At 34.5% G+C, this 18,649-nt stretch overlaps 1 protein-coding gene across 5 annotated transcripts in view; it reads right to left on the bottom strand.

The window, feature by feature from the left end:
* Positions 1–18,649, bottom strand: part of LOC135211973 (homeodomain-interacting protein kinase 2-like) — a 223,871-nt gene that overhangs the window by 151,155 nt on the left and 54,067 nt on the right. For all 5 annotated transcript variants that reach the window (XM_064245232.1, XM_064245234.1, XM_064245235.1 and 2 more), the window contains exons 2-5: positions 14,215–14,427; positions 11,568–11,790; positions 4,355–4,464; positions 1,441–1,632 (exon numbers count right to left, since the gene is read on the bottom strand). In XM_064245232.1, the coding sequence (XP_064101302.1) occupies positions 1,441–1,632; positions 4,355–4,464; positions 11,568–11,790; positions 14,215–14,424 (735 nt within the window). In that variant the 5' untranslated portion in view covers positions 14,425–14,427. The remainder of the gene's footprint in view (positions 1–1,440; positions 1,633–4,354; positions 4,465–11,567; positions 11,791–14,214; positions 14,428–18,649) is intronic.

Here is an 18,649-nt window from a genome sequence, read left to right as displayed (position 1 = left end):
ACTTCTCGGTTTTTGGATTTTTTTTTTTTTTTTGCATTTTTCATCAACAATGGCCAGCAGGCAGTATTCTCTGGGGATGGATGTCATCAACTTACTTCTAATGGAATTATAAAGTGATTTTGATGATAATTTAGAGGTTGCTGACAACTCTATATGGTATGAAGCCAATTTTGTGTAACGAGAGTTGGACGACTGGGGGATGACCTTGAGATATTACAACACAAGAGGGGGAGAGAGGGGATGGGCCTCTGTGTTTTCTTGTGACAGATTACATGAGCTTATGTCAATAAATCATGACACACAGGAGAGAGAGAGAGAGAGAGAGAGAGAGAGAGAGAGAGAGAGAGAGAGAGAGAGACGAGGAGAGAGAGAGAGAGAGAGAGAGAGAGAGAGAAATAACATTTCTGATATGAGAGTAGATTACATCTTAGTGCAGATATTTTTACATAATTCCACTCTAGGATAATATGAGTTTATTCTATAAAACAATTAGCCTTTTCCTATTTAATTTAGGTACCAAAATAATTCGTGGAATTTTGACAATTTGTTTGGCCAAAAAAAATTTTTTTTTTATTCCTCTATGGGTCCGACACCTTTTCTGGCAGTCACATATTATAAACAGTAGTTTTAGGAAGGATTTCCTCAATTTTTGTGTATATAGCGTATTTTGTATTTTTTGTAAATATTTTTGTAATTTATTGTTTGAGACAGAGAGAGATAGATAATAATATTTCTTATATAACAGTAAATTACATATTAGTGCACATCTTTTTACAAGATTCTGTTCTAGGATAATATGAGTTTATTCTATAAAAAAATTAGTCACTTCCTATTTCATTTAGGTAAAATTGGCTTTTTCTTTTTTAGCCAAAAAAAAACACCCTTTTTTTCTCGTTTCAGATTTTGACCTCTATGGGTCCTACACCTTTTCTGGCAATCACATATTGTAAATAATAGATTTAGGAAGGATTCCCTCAATTTTGTGTGTATATAGCGTTTTGTCTTTTTTGTAAATATTTTCGTAATTATTTTTTTTACATAATTATTTTTTAAATATATCTGTAATAAATATTTAATTTGTAGATGGGTATGATTTATCTTCTCAGTAGTATTCGGCAATGGTGAAATTGATTTTAGAAATTAAAATGTGCAGCATAGCTACAGTTTTTGAATTTTCACAAATTTTTCTGGGCGCTTGGGTTGAGCTCGACCCCACAAACGTTTAAAGGGGCACCAAAATAGCGATACCTGTCCAGGGTTAACATTATTTTCATTCTCTTTAACAATACCTACCTAAAACTCCAATTTGAGATAAAAGAGCAACTTTATTAATTTTGCACAGCCACAAAGACAGGCAAAACCTGGGCACACCAATGAAATTTTCCTTCTTAAAACAGTAAAATAAAAAAATGTACAATAAAAACCCAGAAAATATCATACCTGATAATCTCCGTCAGCTTGGGCAGAATTTGTGCCCTTGGTGGCATTGTGGGGCCCACCACCAAGGGCCACCTTCCCGTGGGCCACCGTCTTGGCGGTTGTGGCCGGGCCGCCTCCCAAGGGCGCGCCCACCTTCACGCTCTCTACACCTGAGCTTCCTCCACTACTTCCATTGTGGTCAAAGCACTTACGCTGTAAATCATAACATTTTCATTCTGAGTGACTCTCCAGACATGTTACGTTTTCAAAGCAATTGTTTCCATATAACTTTCTAACAAAGTTCACAAAAAAACCTTATCACCAGAAGCAGAATCTATATCAAATACTAAGTTCCATTCTAAGCAATCTATTCAATGAAAATACTAGCATCCAGAACTGCTGGACAGCATTTTGTAAAGAGTAATATTTCAACTAAAGGTATATACTGCTGTCCTAAATACTGACTGTACTGAAGAAGCCCTCCAAACACCTGAAATCACTACAGACAAACATTTCTATCAATTCAGTACTTTTTCATAAAACATCATATACCCTCCACCTGGAATGCTTATTTCCATATATATTTCATATTTAACAACAGCCGTAACTTGATTTACCAGATTTAGGCTATCAAAGTTAGACGAGACGTTGATAAGGTGGAACGACTTATATCAGGATGATGAATTTTGGACCTGCAGCAAGCAAAATTTTAAAACTTAAAATACACGCAGATGGAATTGCAGTGGGTGACAAAACAATAAAATACTATATCAAACTAACAAGTATGAAAAGTAAAAAATCTACTTAAAACATATGCAATCATCGATACCTGATTAATTTGAGATTGCTGTATTTGCAAATACAGTGATGGAAGCTGTTACCGGATGGTATACTGCTCTAGCTTGAATCATTCTGTTAACAGCTTCTATAACTGCACTAATGAACTCTGGACTGTCTTCCAGAAACTGAATTTTGATGGTTGACAAACTTGGCTTTATTAGGTACTTTAATGAGTTTGCATGTTTATTTTGTTAAGTCTTACTAAACCCACTTTACTCCACACAATGTAAATAATAAATAGCAACATTTTATAGTGCTCATTTTGTCACAATAAATAGAGATGAAATTCACAATAGCCATCATTTACATATGATGATAACTTGCTTTATTTTTTTTATTTATGAAAGCTCAGTTGGAAGACCTGACACTGGAAATGTTTGGTTAAAATATATGCCATTCTGGCAACAAAAAACTAAAGAAAATATTTTGATGTACAGGCAGATGTGCCTATCGAAAATGTACAATAATGGTTATTACTTAAAAGAAATAAAAGCTCAATATACTGTACAAGCTACTCATGAAATCCTTGAAGCTAAGATTACTAAGCACTCCACAACCATCCAGTCGGGACAATGAAAATCTATTAGATACTTTTGATAACTGGAACAGTTAATCCAACATGCCCAAAAAGCCTTTCCAAGTGAGAGGGAACATAACATTTAAAAGATCTTTACAAAATGCCCACCCATTAAAGACAAATCCTCATTAGGCAAGAATAAACATACAGTAATTGAAACCATGTGACATGATCAAAACAGTGATATTAACCACTACACAAGTAGTGCTGTCATGTGAGCATATTTCACCAATAATCTACGTGAAGGTAATTAGAGGTGACAAGTGGAGAAATGATGATATACAGCACTTGTAATAAGTCTCAATTCATATTTATTCTCCACAATTTCTGAAAGCAAATCCTTTTTTTTATCAGCTTTATGAGTTTTGAAATGTCACAATGAGATGACTACTGCTTTATAAAGATGACAACTGATTTCACAACAATGGTAATTAAGTGACCTGGTTAGAATAATTTCTAATAATGATAATTCCATGACATGCTAACCTACCACATTAACCTACTTATCTGGACTCTAAATGATCAACAACTAACCCACCACAAAGTGTTGACTTCTGAATGATTTGTGCATAAGAGCACTCCACAGAAAAAGTTCCTCTGCTAACCTGATTAACTTCAATTAAAATTTATGTATAACAACAGCAACATCAAGTCTCACGCTTCTTTCTTAAAATGGCACAATGAATGTGGTCTGATTTTTAGTTCTTAGTTACCTAAATTACATAAAATCAAAACTTTACAACTGAAAATTTTCATGCAATGGGTGTATTCTTGTACATGACTTCAGAATAGTTGGTTACAAATGCAACTGTTATCATGAGCAATGTCATTTTGAAGAGAATTTTTCTCTTTATACAGTTATATGAGATATGAGTTCTTGCTGGTGTCATTTTTTTCAGCCTGAAATTGAATTACCATCTAGCCTAAATCATAACCTATGATGTTTCTCCAAAATTTTCTGAGACTTACTACTGGCCTTTGTCAGTTATCACAAATCTATAACTTTTAGGACTGACTACTATTTACACATTACCACATTTTCAAACCATCTCAATTTGGATAGCTTCAATGTCCAAAATATTGCTAATCTGACTTCTGTTATTTTTAAACCAAGGGGAAACCAAGATTGCTCCATATAGCTTTTTGTGCGATAGTCACTCTTAATATCATACCATTTTTACATTTTCACCTAAAAACCATAGAGTAACTTTTCAAGTGAATATAGTCTTCTCAAATCTTACACATGTGAATCAAAAACTGAATCTGGTTTGACAACTAGTATATGCAAAGCAAATGCTTCCTTGCACTTTACCTTAATTTTATGACCCTTTCAAGGTGATCAACAAATGTGATTTATTAGTTTGGTTATTCTGAAGCTATAATACCTACAATGGATAATTAAATGAAAACACAACAAATAAACTTAAGTGAAACTTCTCATTAACCGATGACCAAAACTTCCATTGCCATATGCTTAAAAGCACAAAGTAGTACTCATAAGCACTCGATAAAAACTACCTTTGTGGAGCACTTCTGGTAGGGGTCTAGGAGCTTGATGGTGGATGCACGTTGCTGGTGTACGGGTTGCTGGCTCTGCTGGTATTGGTAAGTGGCACCCGGGCCTCCTCCTGAAGGAAAATGAAACAAAAATTTTTAAAATTTAGCTATAACATTACCACAGACAGCAATTTTCAAATATCTGAATGATTTCAGGACACTGGACAAGTAATGAATGATAGTATCGATTACATATTGATTTCCTTAACACTGATATAGTAATGTTATGTATTCGTATTATATTTTTCAAACTTTTATCCCTATTATACTTCACCCTACCTATGGTCAAACATTATTATTTCTTTGTTTACTTACATTACTTAACACTTTAATACTGCCAACATGTACACACAGGAACACAATTTGCCCTCTAGCAAATGATAACAAAAATATTATTGTATAACTCTCCATCTGGTACAAATCTGATAATTCTATTTTTCTAAATTTTGTGCATTTGTATAAATATAAGTTAACCCTTAAAATGCCGAGCCGGTATTTCCGAAAGTGTCCCGTATGCCGGCGGTGTTCGTGAGTGAGTGCCGAAGCGGAAAAATAGTTTTTTTTGGTATATAACAAATTGCAAAACGATCAAAGCAACACAGAGAAAATATTATCACAATATGATGTATGAATTCATAACGCACGGACGTAAATAAAAGTAGTTTTCAAAAATTCACCATAAATCGAAATATTGTGCTAGAGACTTCCCGTTTGTTGCAAAATGAAGGTAATTGATTGAATAGTACTAGACTGTAAGTGTTGTAGCTTACAATTGTAGTTTTCGACCATTTCGGCAAAGTTAAAGTTGACCGTAGGTAAAATGTTTTCTATTTACCGTTACTTATATGAAAATACTTCAAAACTGATGAAAGCTACAACCATGGGTTGTTTTTTGTTGTATTCTACATGAAATTGCACACATTTTCATATATAAAACTTTATGTAACAACTAATATAAAATGGTGCAAACATTACGAGAATCGGACGAAAAAATTTATGATTTTTTCGGAAGAGTTACCGCGCGGACGAAGGAAAAAGTTTTTTCATAAATTCACCATAAATCGAAACATTGTGCTAGAGACTTCCTATTTGTTGCAAACTAAAGGTAAATGATTGAATATTACTAGAATGTAATAGTTTTAGCTTACAATTGCGTTTTTTTACCATTTCGGTCGAGTTAAAGTTGACCGAAGGTTGAAATTTTGGCACTTATCGTTATTTATAAGAAAATATTTCTAAACTGATGAAAGCTACAACCATGGGTTGTTTTTAGATGTATTCTATGTGAAATTGCGCACATTTTCATATATAAAACTTTATGTAACGGCTAATATAAAATGGTGCAAACATTACAATAGGATGACAAAAATTTCTGATTTTTTCGGAAGTTACAGCGCGGACGTAAGGAAAGCTTTTTTTTTTTTTTTCAAAAATTCACCATAAATCGAAATATTGTACTAGACACTTCCAATTTGTTGCAAAATGAAGGTAAATGATTGAATATTACTAGAATGTAAGAGGTTTAGCTTACAATAGCATTCCGACCATTTCGGTCGAGTTAAATTTGACTGAAGGTTGTATTTTGGCACTTATCGTTATTTATATGAAAATATTTTAAAACTGATAAAAGCTACAACCATGGGTTGTTTTTAGTTGTATTCTACATGAAATTGCACACATTTTCATATATAAATCATTATGTAACGGCTAATATAAAACGGTGCAAACATTACGACAATCTGACGAAAAAATGTCAGATTTTTTCGGCAGTTACAGCGCGGACGTAGGAAAACGTTTTTTAAAAAATTCACCATAAATCGAAATATTGTACTAGAGATTTCCAATTTGTTTGCAAACTTAGGGTAAATGATTGAATATTACTCGAATGTAAGTTTTAGCTTACAATTGCAGTTTTCGACCATTTCGGTTGAGTCAAAGTTGACCGAAGGTTGAAATTTTGGCACATCGTTATTTATATGAAAATATTTCAAAACTGATAAAAGCTACAACCATGGGTTGTTTTTTGTTGTATTCTACATGAAATTGCGCACATTTTCATATATAAAACTTTATGTAACGGCTAATATACAACGGTGCAAACATTACGACAATTGGACGAAAAAATGTCTGATTTTTTTTTGGAAGTTACCGTGTGGACGTAAGGAAAAAGTTTTTTCATAAATTCACCATAAATCGAAATATTGTGCTAGAGACTTCCTATTTGTTACAAACTAAAGGTAAATTGCGTTTTTCGACCATTTTGGTAGTCAAAGTTGACCTAAGGTTGAAATTTTGGCACTTATCATTATATGAAAATATTTCAAACCTGATAAAAGCTACAACCATGGGTTGTTTTTTGTTGTATTCTACATGAAATTGCACACATTTTTATATATAAAACTCTGTGTAACGGCTAATATGAAATGGTGCAAAAATTATGAGATGTGTCGCTGATGCTTTTAGTGCGAGAAGAAAAAATTCACTCTTGCGCGCCTGGGTAACGCTTGTAAACAAAACAGCTTGATCCGTGAGCTCCCAGCATCCCTCAAGGAGTGTGATTCAAAAGTTTTTGCCTAGTAGGCCTATAACTATTTTTCCGCGAATTTTTAAAAAAACTATTTTGCGTCGACGTACCATATGTCGGTTAGGCACCCGACAAACAATTTTCGTCGACGTTTAATACGTCCAATAGGCGTTTAAGGGTTAATTTTGGAAATACATTTAATTGAAAATAAACTTCCTTGTGAAACTTGTAAAATGCTTGAGCTGGTAGCATTTTCCATAACTGTCCCTTTAAAGAGTTAGCTATGTTGGAGCACACAGTGAATTTGTGGAGAGGTCCATGTACAGTCAGTCCCCGGGTTACGACGGGTTCGGCTTACGATGTTCCGAGGTTAAGGCGCTTTTCAATTATATTCATCAGAAATTATTTCCAGGGTTACGACGCCTACAACGCTCATCTGGCAGAAGAAAGATGATACCAAAAATGCCAAATAATCAATATTTGAAGGTTTTTTTTATGAAGAATGCAATAATAATGCAGTTTACATAGTTTTCAATGCACCCAAAGCATTAAAACTAAGGTTTCCTTAGGATTTTTTAAGATGTTCTGGCTTACGACGATTTTCGGGTTACAACGAGTCTCAAGAACGGAACCCCGTCGTAACCCGGGGACTGCCTGTACTTTGGTTTTATGCTCTATAATTTGTGAATGACAAAATCTGATGCTTTGGGTAAATGCACGGATGAGTTTTGTTCTTGCTCATACTATCAAAAGTTAATGAAAGAACTTAGAAGTACAAACGTCTGTAATTAGTATGAAAGTCATTGTTACTATTAATCTTAGCATAAACCAATTCAACACTGAAAATGGCAAACTGTACATTAAAAATTCTCTAAGATATAGATTTTTTTCTTTGTACGTAACTACAATGCAAGCTCAGAATAATGATAAATTCATAACACCTTGCTCTAAACGTTCAAATAAATGCTAATTTCAATGAAGGAATATGCGACTGTAAAGCTGCTTGCTTTTACTGATTATTTTCCCATAATTTGCATTTGTATTATTGGATCATCTGAAGAAAAGCGACCCCAACACGCTGGGGTCGCTTTTCTTCAGGTGGCAAATATTGGGGTCGCTTTTCTTAAGGTGAGGAATTAACAGGGGTTAAAGTAAGGCCGTGGCGGAACGGCGCTTCACGCCTTATCCACATATTTAAAGATTCTTGGCAAGCTCCGTATGTTCTGGCAAGAGGTAATGTTGCGCTGCGCGCGCTAGCCACAGGGGTTACAGAAGGTTTGATTATTTTTGTACTGAAATTGCAAGACAATACGCTTTTAATTAACTATTGATTGTTTCTCTCAATGTGTGTTTTTAACAAATGTTTAATAAAGGGATTTTGACGTAGGAAAAATCTATTTCTGGGCTCAGCCGTGTCGCTTCCATGAAATATGTCTGCTTTAGCACTATTTCTAGTAAAATATTGCTATAATACCAGAGAACTGCTAAATTGGACATGTCAGAAGCTTCTGACTCGCTCACCTATATAAAAGGTGTCGATATAAAACTGGGGCGAGTGTTAAACACTACCACAGCAACCCCTCCAATTAGCCTTTTCCTCATCAAAAGACCCTAAATACGGATTTTTTTTCTCCTTTTTTCTATAATATTATGAGCTAAAGTGGGTTACCTGAAGATTGGAGACACCAACAAGCAGGGGTCGTTTATCTTCAGGTGGAAAATATTGGGGTCGCTTTTCTTCAGAAGGAAAATATTGGGGTCGTTTTTCTTCAGGAGAGGTATTAGGGGTCGCTAATCTTCAGGTGATCCGTATTAGTTCTGTATCTTAAATTTTTCAAACAGTAAATTGATGTTGATGTACCTAGTATTTTCTAAGTTTTTTCTAATTTACTGCTAGGAAGGTTAAAATTATTTGTGATAATGACTCCTACACCTTCCTCTTAAAAACAGCCATCTGGTTCTCAAGTTAGGTTATGGTTAGCATTCTTGTCTAAGCAGCTTTGTACATGAATTTGCATTTTTTTTTTTTTAATTGAAAGGCACCAGTCACTCAATGACTTTGTATATTTTCTCAAGGTGTTCTTATATCTGTTCTACTGCTTTATCATTAAAGCAATCTTACCCATTCTTTTGCCTTTGTTTAATTTGCTTATTTTACTAGTCAGCCTCAAATCCATCATTTACGTAAAAAGCCTGGGATGAAGCTGCTAAACACAATGTTTAATATTGCTAGAAAGACTGATATCACACAATGGTGAAGAACTATAATCAGAGATTAATTTGAATTAGAATTACAGCCTATATCACACCAAAGAATTACATTGCTCACCACACTATACACGGCTACCAGCTGACCTGATAGTTTGGGATTCGAAAATGGAAAAGAATGAGGCATAGGAGTAATATGAGAACCGAGGGATGTTCATCAAGAAATCTTTACTAATATTCTTAAGTATCAGTCATAATCGCCAGATTTTCACTCCTAATCCATTAACACAAGGCATCAATAACCTTTACAAACAAAAATGGAATAAGCGCCAATTCTTGATTTAAACCAATTTTACCTTTCAACATTTCCACTTTGCCAGACTATTATTAATGCTGCCCTTCCTCTTTGATATGTTTCAGGAAACCTAACCAACTTTACTGGCACTTTCCTCTCTTAAACACCACTGCTATTCTATCAAATATCTTCTAGTTATAAAAGTGTACAGTAGAGATTCCAATTACCTTCCAGCCTCTTTTCCTGTATTAGTTTTATCATAAAGCATCAACTACACCTCTCTCTCTAATGAAACAGTTTCTCTATAATTTTTCCATACCATTTCAACATATTTACCATCAAAATTTCTTCGAAGTCATTTACTTGCTTCCTCTACCCAGATTGTCCTTACTAGTTTCAGTATCCACACTTCTCCCTTTGTACAAGTATAAAGGTTGGACCTGATACTTTACCAATCTTATTTTTCCTGATTGCCTTCTTTACTTCTATAAATTTGTACACCTATCACCATGCCCTCCCTCATCCCCACTTCTTCAAATTGTCATTGCATTTCATTTCACTTCCCATCTTGAAGAAATCCTCATATTAGCCCAATCACCTGTTTGTAATCATCCTGAGGCTTCTTTATCTATGATGACACCTGACTGACCCAGCTCTTATCACTGCTTTTTCCTTGCATTTGATATTCTGTAAATATCCTTGATTTTCCTTTCATCTATAATTAAGGTGTGCTTGTGAAATTACTACCTTGGGGGATGTTCTATAAAAAATTGAAAATGTGGACAGTTCCTGATAAAATTCCTACTAACCATGGTAGATTCTTAGTTATGAAATATATATATGGATGCAAAGCCTGTTTTGATTATTATGACAACAATTTGATACTAAAAATATTTCTGTATTTACAATTGTAACAAGAGATAGCCTCTTACAACAATAACAGTATTATTGGTCCCTCTGGTGATATAACCAGTACATACTGTTAATCCTTCAATTAGGGTTTCTGATCATGCTGCAATTTCTTTAGCAATTAAAACTGTGCAGATCATTCCTGATATATCTCAAACCACAGGATATATAAGCCTCAAAAAGACTAGAAGGGAACTTTAAGAGTTACCTTTCACTTGTTCATGGCTGTGTAAGGAAGTTAAGCCTTCTGTTCCTTACAATGAAAGTTCCTTAAAATGAAAGTTATGTCAACACAAGTAGGTAAATCCCTCCTCTTTTACTTAATTACTGTACTTAGCCAGCTAGGTTCAAATGCAATTGACAACATGGATATTTGGAGAAACAAGTGGCCTACAATCTTTGGAAAAGGAATATATTCAATTTGACATGATATAATCTCCCCTTACTAAGAGCTATAGCTCAAGTTTAGGCTTCATCTGAGAATGAATACACGTTGTGAAAGAAAGCCTTTATGGGTTACTTTAAAGTCTGCACTTCTCCTCCTTTGCTTAAAACAGATGATTCTATACCTCATAGTCTAATGAAAAGACAACATTTCTGGATGATGTATTTGATAATATCCAGAGCAACGAACACTCAATATGACTCACTCCTGCTATCCTCAGACTTAGGTACTAGTTTAGCTTTTTGGTTCCGACATAAATTAACCGAATTGAGGAATATTAATGTTGTTTGGTTAAATGAAGACTAATCCTAGCCTACACCATTAGTTGAGCTTATTTACTAAAAAAATTAAAATAGGGCTTGAGCAAACTTTACTCTTAGCATTGCTCTAACTACTTGAAAAAGAAAAGAACTTGGTAAGAGTAAAGTTAATAGAAAGCTATTTGTAGAGATGAAAATGGAATATGCTATGCCTCCTGACAGACTTTCAAGATATTCTTGGATATAAAAATGTTAGTTATCAACCAGCCTTCGGTTAAAAGGCTTTTGTACATAAAGGATTTTACTGCATACAAAAAATTTTTCTTTGCAAGGATAAGTTAAAAAATAAATGCTTAATTCTCACACTTTTTAAATAGTTTCAAGAGAATTTCCTTCTCTGTGGTTGCTTGTTTTCCATATAACATTGTTGAAGGATATGGCAAATTACCCACGATTCAAGAATGACTGTCACAAATGTATCAAAAGTGTCTAAGCATGAAATGAAATTCACTCAAGAGACAGATGATCTTTACCTCGAGTTGAATGATGGTGATGGTGGTGGTGATGGTGGTGATGATGAATGGATGAAGCTGTGGGGCCGTTATTGTTGATCTTCTGAGCTTGTTGCTGCCCATGCTGCTGCTGATGTTGCTGTTGTTGCTCTTGCTGCTGCTGTTGAGATGTTGGCTGTTGCTGCTGCAGCTGGTGTTCCTTTGCCTGACTTAGTGTCACGCCATCACTGTATACACTACTAACCTGGAAAGCCCAATTGTTGATTTGAAATAGTGTCACACACAACTTAAGTCTACTCTTTCTTGTGATATTTCTGCAAGCATACACTAAATGAAAACTATTCAAATGAATAATATTTCTCATCCAGTAAAAAGTAAATACCAAATCTAAATAGTATCATTCACTCATAAAAGCTTTGTAAATTTAATAGCTTTGCAACCCCAACATCTATGAATCTAATTTACAATCTAATTTACAAACAGAAAATATTCATTATGAAAATGAATGATACTGCCATTTTCACAGCATAACCTGATTATTAATAGAAAGTATCCCTTAGGAACACCACCAACTAAAATCGAGTTTTTGTTACAGAAACCATTTTTCACACAAACATGACAAATTTTTAATCAATTTGTATTTTTCATATCTAACAAACCTTCGGTCTTAACAACAGGATAGGATAAATCTTCTCATGCCAGCTGGAAACTGGTTAAAACAATCAAAGACTGCCCAATTCCCACTTGTGATATCACACATGACAGCTATGAAGTCTAAACGACAACTTATGCACTTCCATACTTGTGAACCATGATTGGTGGGAACTCTCTAACTCAATGTATCACACAGTTCTCATCTACCACAACTAGAATGAAACAGTTATTGACGAATCAGCGCGAAGCCACTGATCATACGGCAAAAGGACTAATAACTTGGCAATAAATGCATTCCATATTAAGCACTACGAATCCAAGCAAAACTAATGAGTAAGTATTATGTGTGTGAAAAATAGTGAAAGGCATATATCTCCATACCAGGAAAACAATTATAATCCTGAGAACCAAGAGTAACATGACAGGCTTTTAAGATGTCACAGAAATGAAGCAGCCTTCCCTTTTATGCTAGTGCAACTTGAGATAAGCAAATGCAAACGGGGCTTTTCTTTTTTTCTTTTTACTTTTTATCCACTGTAATAATATTGCAAAGAGGTTTTCACAGAACCTTGGCATGATTTATAAACTAGAGAAAGGTCTCATTTAGAAGCTTGAATTGTCCTTTGAAGCATCTCAAAATACTATGAAAGTCTCTACCTAACCATTAGAAGGACTAATGTCTCACTAAAGTTCAAACACTTGCAAGAAGACCAATCCAAATACCTTTACATCACAGAGACTGACAGCTTCTATTGTTAACTCTGGAAGAAGAAATAACCCAGAACAAACAGAAGTCAAAGTACCTCAAGGGTGCCATTAAACCTCAATGTATGGCCTCTTTTAAGACACTCCTGGGATTATCCACAGCACTGACAGGGTCTACACACCAATCCTAAAATTCCAGTTTCAATAGGATCATTTTTCCGGGAAAAAAATGAACACTTTTTTTTCCGGGAAAAATATAAAGACCAAAATCATTATTATAAATTAATTTGTGACCCAACATTATCACATTTCTAGGCTTTGCACCACAGGGCTTGTCATTAGAGGAAAAATCAGAAGAATGTATCGTTAAAGGAGCTGGATTGCTTGCCAGGAAGAGATCAAAGGGAATGAATGAAAAGAAAAAGGCAGAAAGCACAGCAGACTGGGCTGAGAGGATGATGCAAATAACTCTAATACTAAGCAAGGCACACTAAAATGGTTAAACCCTGTATTGGATGAAGACAAAGTTAATGTACCATCTGAATTTTATATAACTATAAATGAATACATAGAGGGAAAATAAGCCTAAGAATAAGGGGAAAAAGTTTAAAAATAAGCAGTTCCCGAGTACGAGTATAGCTATAGCAGAAATCTTGTTTGAAACCACTGGTTATGTATATACTGTAGCTACAAAACAACAAAAGCAACTATAAAATGATGCTTCTGAGAAGACCCAACCACATACACTAAAAGTAAGAATGCAGAATTAGCCTTTACTAACATTCCTAACTGGGACAAAGTGACCAATATGAAACACAAAGAATGCTATTTATTATATTCAACTGACACCCTACTAGGCAGAAAAACTGTTATACCAGAATTACACAGCTGCAATGATCTTGAGCACAGGTGAGCAAAATGACCATAAACTTGACAAGTGCAACAAAAATTATATAACCACATTAACAGTAAAATCCAAAAATACAATAATGCAAATCTCTTAATGGACTTTGCAAGGAACCAGAAATTAAACACAACTTGAAAGTCAGAAGTGATAATAACATTTACATTCTATTTGTCTCATTACACCTGACATTTCACCGACACATTCTACACAAACCAAATCTTTAACTGTAAAGAGTTAAGTCTGTAAACATAGTATTTCAGCTTAGCTAAACTTTTCCAAAAAGAACTCACCTTTCTATTAAGCTCAAATTCCTCTAGAAAAACTCATGTACATTACCTTCTGTGCCAAGGTTTTTAAAACAATAGCCTCCAGTAACAAGTACATCAAATCTAAGTAACTGACCTGGTGAGAGAGATGTTTAGCAGGTAATGTGTGTTGGGGGGCAGCAGTGGAAGCTGAGGTCAATGCATAGCCAGGCTCTGTGCCGGCATAATCCGAGGTGGTCTGGTCCAACTTTCGCTTCCTCTGTAGACAGTGTCCAGTGGTAGCAGGGGCATGCAAGACTGCGCTGGGCTCACCTCCTCCCGCCGGAGAGATGAACATGTCATGCATTCCCTGTAACACACCAACACAAAAACACACACATTAATGCCCAAAAAGACACACCACAACACAAGTTATTAACCCACAGAGAGCTGTGTTAGTAAACTTTACATGGCATTAGTTATCATCAGAGAATCATTACAACAATCATTGGTATATGTATTACACAAACAACAAAGTTATTAGGCCATATTCTTCCTTGTGCTGCACTACTCCCACTTCAATGAAATACTGACAAATTTCAAAGAAGTCCACTAATGAAATTTAGAAAAACAGAACTAATAAAGATGGGAACAAATTTAACTTTGTTTCCCTGGAAAAGGATATAATACTCATGGTAAAAAAGTAAATAATGTGAGGCTATACAAAATGGGAGGGTGAAAGAGAGACAGGAACATTTTTTATACTTCCAAGTAAATTTGTTGCAATTCTAAATAACTTTCCATTAAGCTTAACAAATATAAAAAAAAAAAATGTGACCTACAGTCATCACTTAGTAATACTGATGGTTACAGTATCTTTACATTTCCTCAGTCTTTTCTTTTAAGTAAATCTTATGACTATCAATGCTAATCACCAATGTTTGTTGTAATAACAGTCTCAAAAAACTTAAAACATTGGAGAAAATGTAAGAAAACTTGTAAATAATAAGCCAAAAACACCATCCTGGATACAATGCTTTTTCTACACAACATACACCTTGCTAATTAAAGGCCTTGTTAAATCAAACAAATGAACTTGAATCACAAAATACAAGAACACCAATAGTTCAAAAATCATTCAAGAATGATAAACTACATATACCAAACATTTACTGTACATAAAAACTGATACTGTGTGGAGGCTAACCCTCTAAATATGTCAAAACTATCCTACACCAGCCTACCATTCTTCACAAAATAATATATATACATGTATGATGAGCATTAAAACACTGATGTTGAAAATAATAAAGTTAAAGTAATTTGTTCACTTGTCTGTCATAAAAAAATAAAATAATGCAGTAATCCTATGGTACGTACTTACTCAAACACTGCTAGAACTACAATTAGTTCTGATTAGACCAATTTTTCTACTACACCTTGTATGAAATTACGAATAAACAAGCCACATAAGACATGTAGGGGATTTGAAAAAAAATAATATGTTAAATGGTACTAAAATGGGTACTTCAAGAATAACACTTGCACATGTGTGCTGAGTAATGGATCGATCTGTACTAAAATTGCGTACATGCAGCTTTCGATATAATGGAGCTTTAGCTACACTTGAAAGTAGCGCTCTAAGTATAAATGTAGACATGTACCATACCATCGAACATACCATTATCATTCATGTTATAACTTCCAACTTCTTTTATGAGGTTTGACATGTAACGAGTTCCCTTCACTTTCCTGAATTCCTGTCAGGTTTAGAACTTCATCTGTTAATATTTTCTTTAAATTCCTATGCCTTCCAGGGGGGCTTGATCCTGGTATTTCTACATCGGCTGCTTTTCTGACCAGCTGTTCAGTCCTGTCCATCTCATAACATGTTAGAGCCACAAACACTACTAGATTCCCATACTCTGGGGTCACAGAATTTAATGATTCATGAAAATTTTTTAGCTATGCTATCTGGTGAAACTAAGGCTACTAAGCTTTTGGGGGGAATCGGGTGGGAAAGAGGTGCCGCCACTTCTATAGCCTGTACATTCCCAAATGGAAACTTTAAGACTGACTCGGCTCACAATTCTATATTAGAAAGAACATGTATATACATAATCACAAAAGTTACAGCATCTTCGCTCAGTAAATTTACATAAAATATTTTAGAGCAAATATACTAGTTGGAATTTGTCACTGATTTTAGTTCTTATCTGTTTTGATGTTGTGTAAGCTGTAATTATAATTTTACAAAATACAATTATTTATTAGAAAAAACTTGTATAACTTCATAGAATTTGCAAATATTTTGTAAAAGAGGCCCAATATGGGTTTGTACATAAGTCTTTTTCAACTTCTCAAGGGAGGTAAGGAGAATTTTTCAGAATTTTTGTTCAAACACCATGTACATTTGTATATCTTGAATTGGCCCACCTCAAAGTTTCCCCAGACTGGGGTGCTGCACAAATTTCTTTCCCCAGTCCCTTAAGGGTTATATAATATAAAAAAATCAACCCAGAAAAGTTAAGACACTTTTGTTGCAATGTACTTAATAGTACTACTATGTTACTTTCTTACCAACAACAAGAGTACAAACTAAAGATAACTTTCTAATCCTAAACCAAATTATTAATTAAACACACATGTATATATATTACTGATCAGCTCCCATAATGAGTGCACCAAAGAGAGACCGGTGACCTTCTCTCTTACCTAAATAACATTTTTTTTAAGTATTCATAATACTATGTACTTATTACATCTATCTAAGTGGTTATATAACCAACTGGAAATGACACAGTTCCTGGTTATTGGCAGATTTGGTTAATGGCAATCTGGTTTTATGTCGCTTATCCAGTACCATAAAATCAGCAATTTATGGCACCATTACGGGCCGAGTTTCGGTTATTATCCATATCATACCTAACAGAGGTGCCCTTAACCGGTTATCAGCGCCATTAACCGAATCTTAGCACCACAAATCACCAAGTTTCGGTTAATGAAAGTTTTCGGTTATCAGCACCCTGCCAAGAATGGAACATGCCCCCCCCCCCCCCCTGCATACCCAGGGACTGCCTGTAATAGCTTCATTAAAAACTAAAATTCATAATCAGAAAACCTGGAGAAGGTAATAAATATGTACATCAAGTCCCTCTGATAGCAAAGAATAGAGGATATAATAATGAACAGGAAGATCTTGATGGCAGGGGTATTCACCCAAGGGAATGAAGCTTCTAATCAAGAATTGCTATCCCTAAGCTAACTGGTAAAACTTTATTTGTGTGAATAATCACTATGCTTTATGTATATTAGTTTGTCAACCATTTGAGCAAACTTCCACTGTGTTACCCAAGATTGGTTTCTTAACTAATACACTACATATTCATCCTTACCAAATAATCCTATCATAAGAACCCAAAGAGAGCTATGGACCACTATTAGTACAAACTATAAACTGTTTACACTGTTATAGCCTTACCTTATGACTAGCAATTAAAAAAAACTCCTAAATGATCACAGTTCAATGTCATAGCCAAAAACTGCCCATCAAGATATTGTTTTAATGCTTACAAATTCAAAATTTGAAGTATTTCACTTTAACATGGAGGTTTTACAATGCCATAACAAATCACACTTTAAATACAAGTACAAGAGAACTACAAAAAACCACAGCATTAGTGTCATATTATTTGTACAGTTTGAGGGTTGAGATTTAATAAAAACTTGAAAATGCAATTCAACAGAAGAAAAAAACCCGCTAATTAGTTATAGCACATCAACCCAACAATACACTAAAATGGCTCACCTCATGATTTAGCAGTCTGCTTTCCTCTACACCTACCAAAAAATAAGAAGGCTGGAAATGGCTTCATCATATAATTATGCTGCACCTACCATTCACTTGAATAATGATCTTTGTGGAACAAAAGTACCGTACCTCAATATCTGCTGTCCTGTTGTGTACTCCATTATGTAACCCAGTATGCCCAAAGGAACAAAAAATAAGGCATCTTTCTGTTTGGAACCTGACCTCTCATATCAATAACTGCAGCACAAAGCAGTCACAAAACATCAAAACTGGTAAAATCAAAGTTGATCAGAAAATTCTGAAAGAAAATCTCCAGCAACCAAATATGGGAGGTTGTAACACAGAAATGAAATGTATAAAAAATCTCAAGCACATTACTGCATTACATACCCTATCTTATGGTAACACTCAAGTTTCTACACATACCCTATCTTATAGGAAACACTCAAGTTTCTACAAACATGACTTGCAAGAACTCAATTTTATTTAACTGAGAAATCCAATAATTTTACTGTAATGGGTGCAAACAAATTTTTTTTAATATAAACCTTAACTGAGTTCTATTTTACTGAATAAGCATATCAATAAAAAGTGATTTTGTCTGGTCTTCAAGTGCCTTCTTTCCTGCTAGCCTGACCTGCAACTTTCCACTCCACTACATGCAAATAGATTTCCTATACAATGATGTTTCATTAATTAATATGTTTTTGGCTAAATTTGGGGAAAAAATATGCTCTGTGGCCACATCAAAAGCAGTAAGACTAGTAACATTTACAAACTG

The sequence above is a fragment of the Macrobrachium nipponense genome, chromosome 40 (assembly GCF_015104395.2).
Source record: "Macrobrachium nipponense isolate FS-2020 chromosome 40, ASM1510439v2, whole genome shotgun sequence".
Classification (NCBI taxonomy): domain Eukaryota; kingdom Metazoa; phylum Arthropoda; class Malacostraca; order Decapoda; family Palaemonidae; genus Macrobrachium; species Macrobrachium nipponense.
The sequence above is the reverse complement of the archived record's forward strand: the minus strand, read 5'-3'. Positions and strand labels throughout refer to the sequence as shown.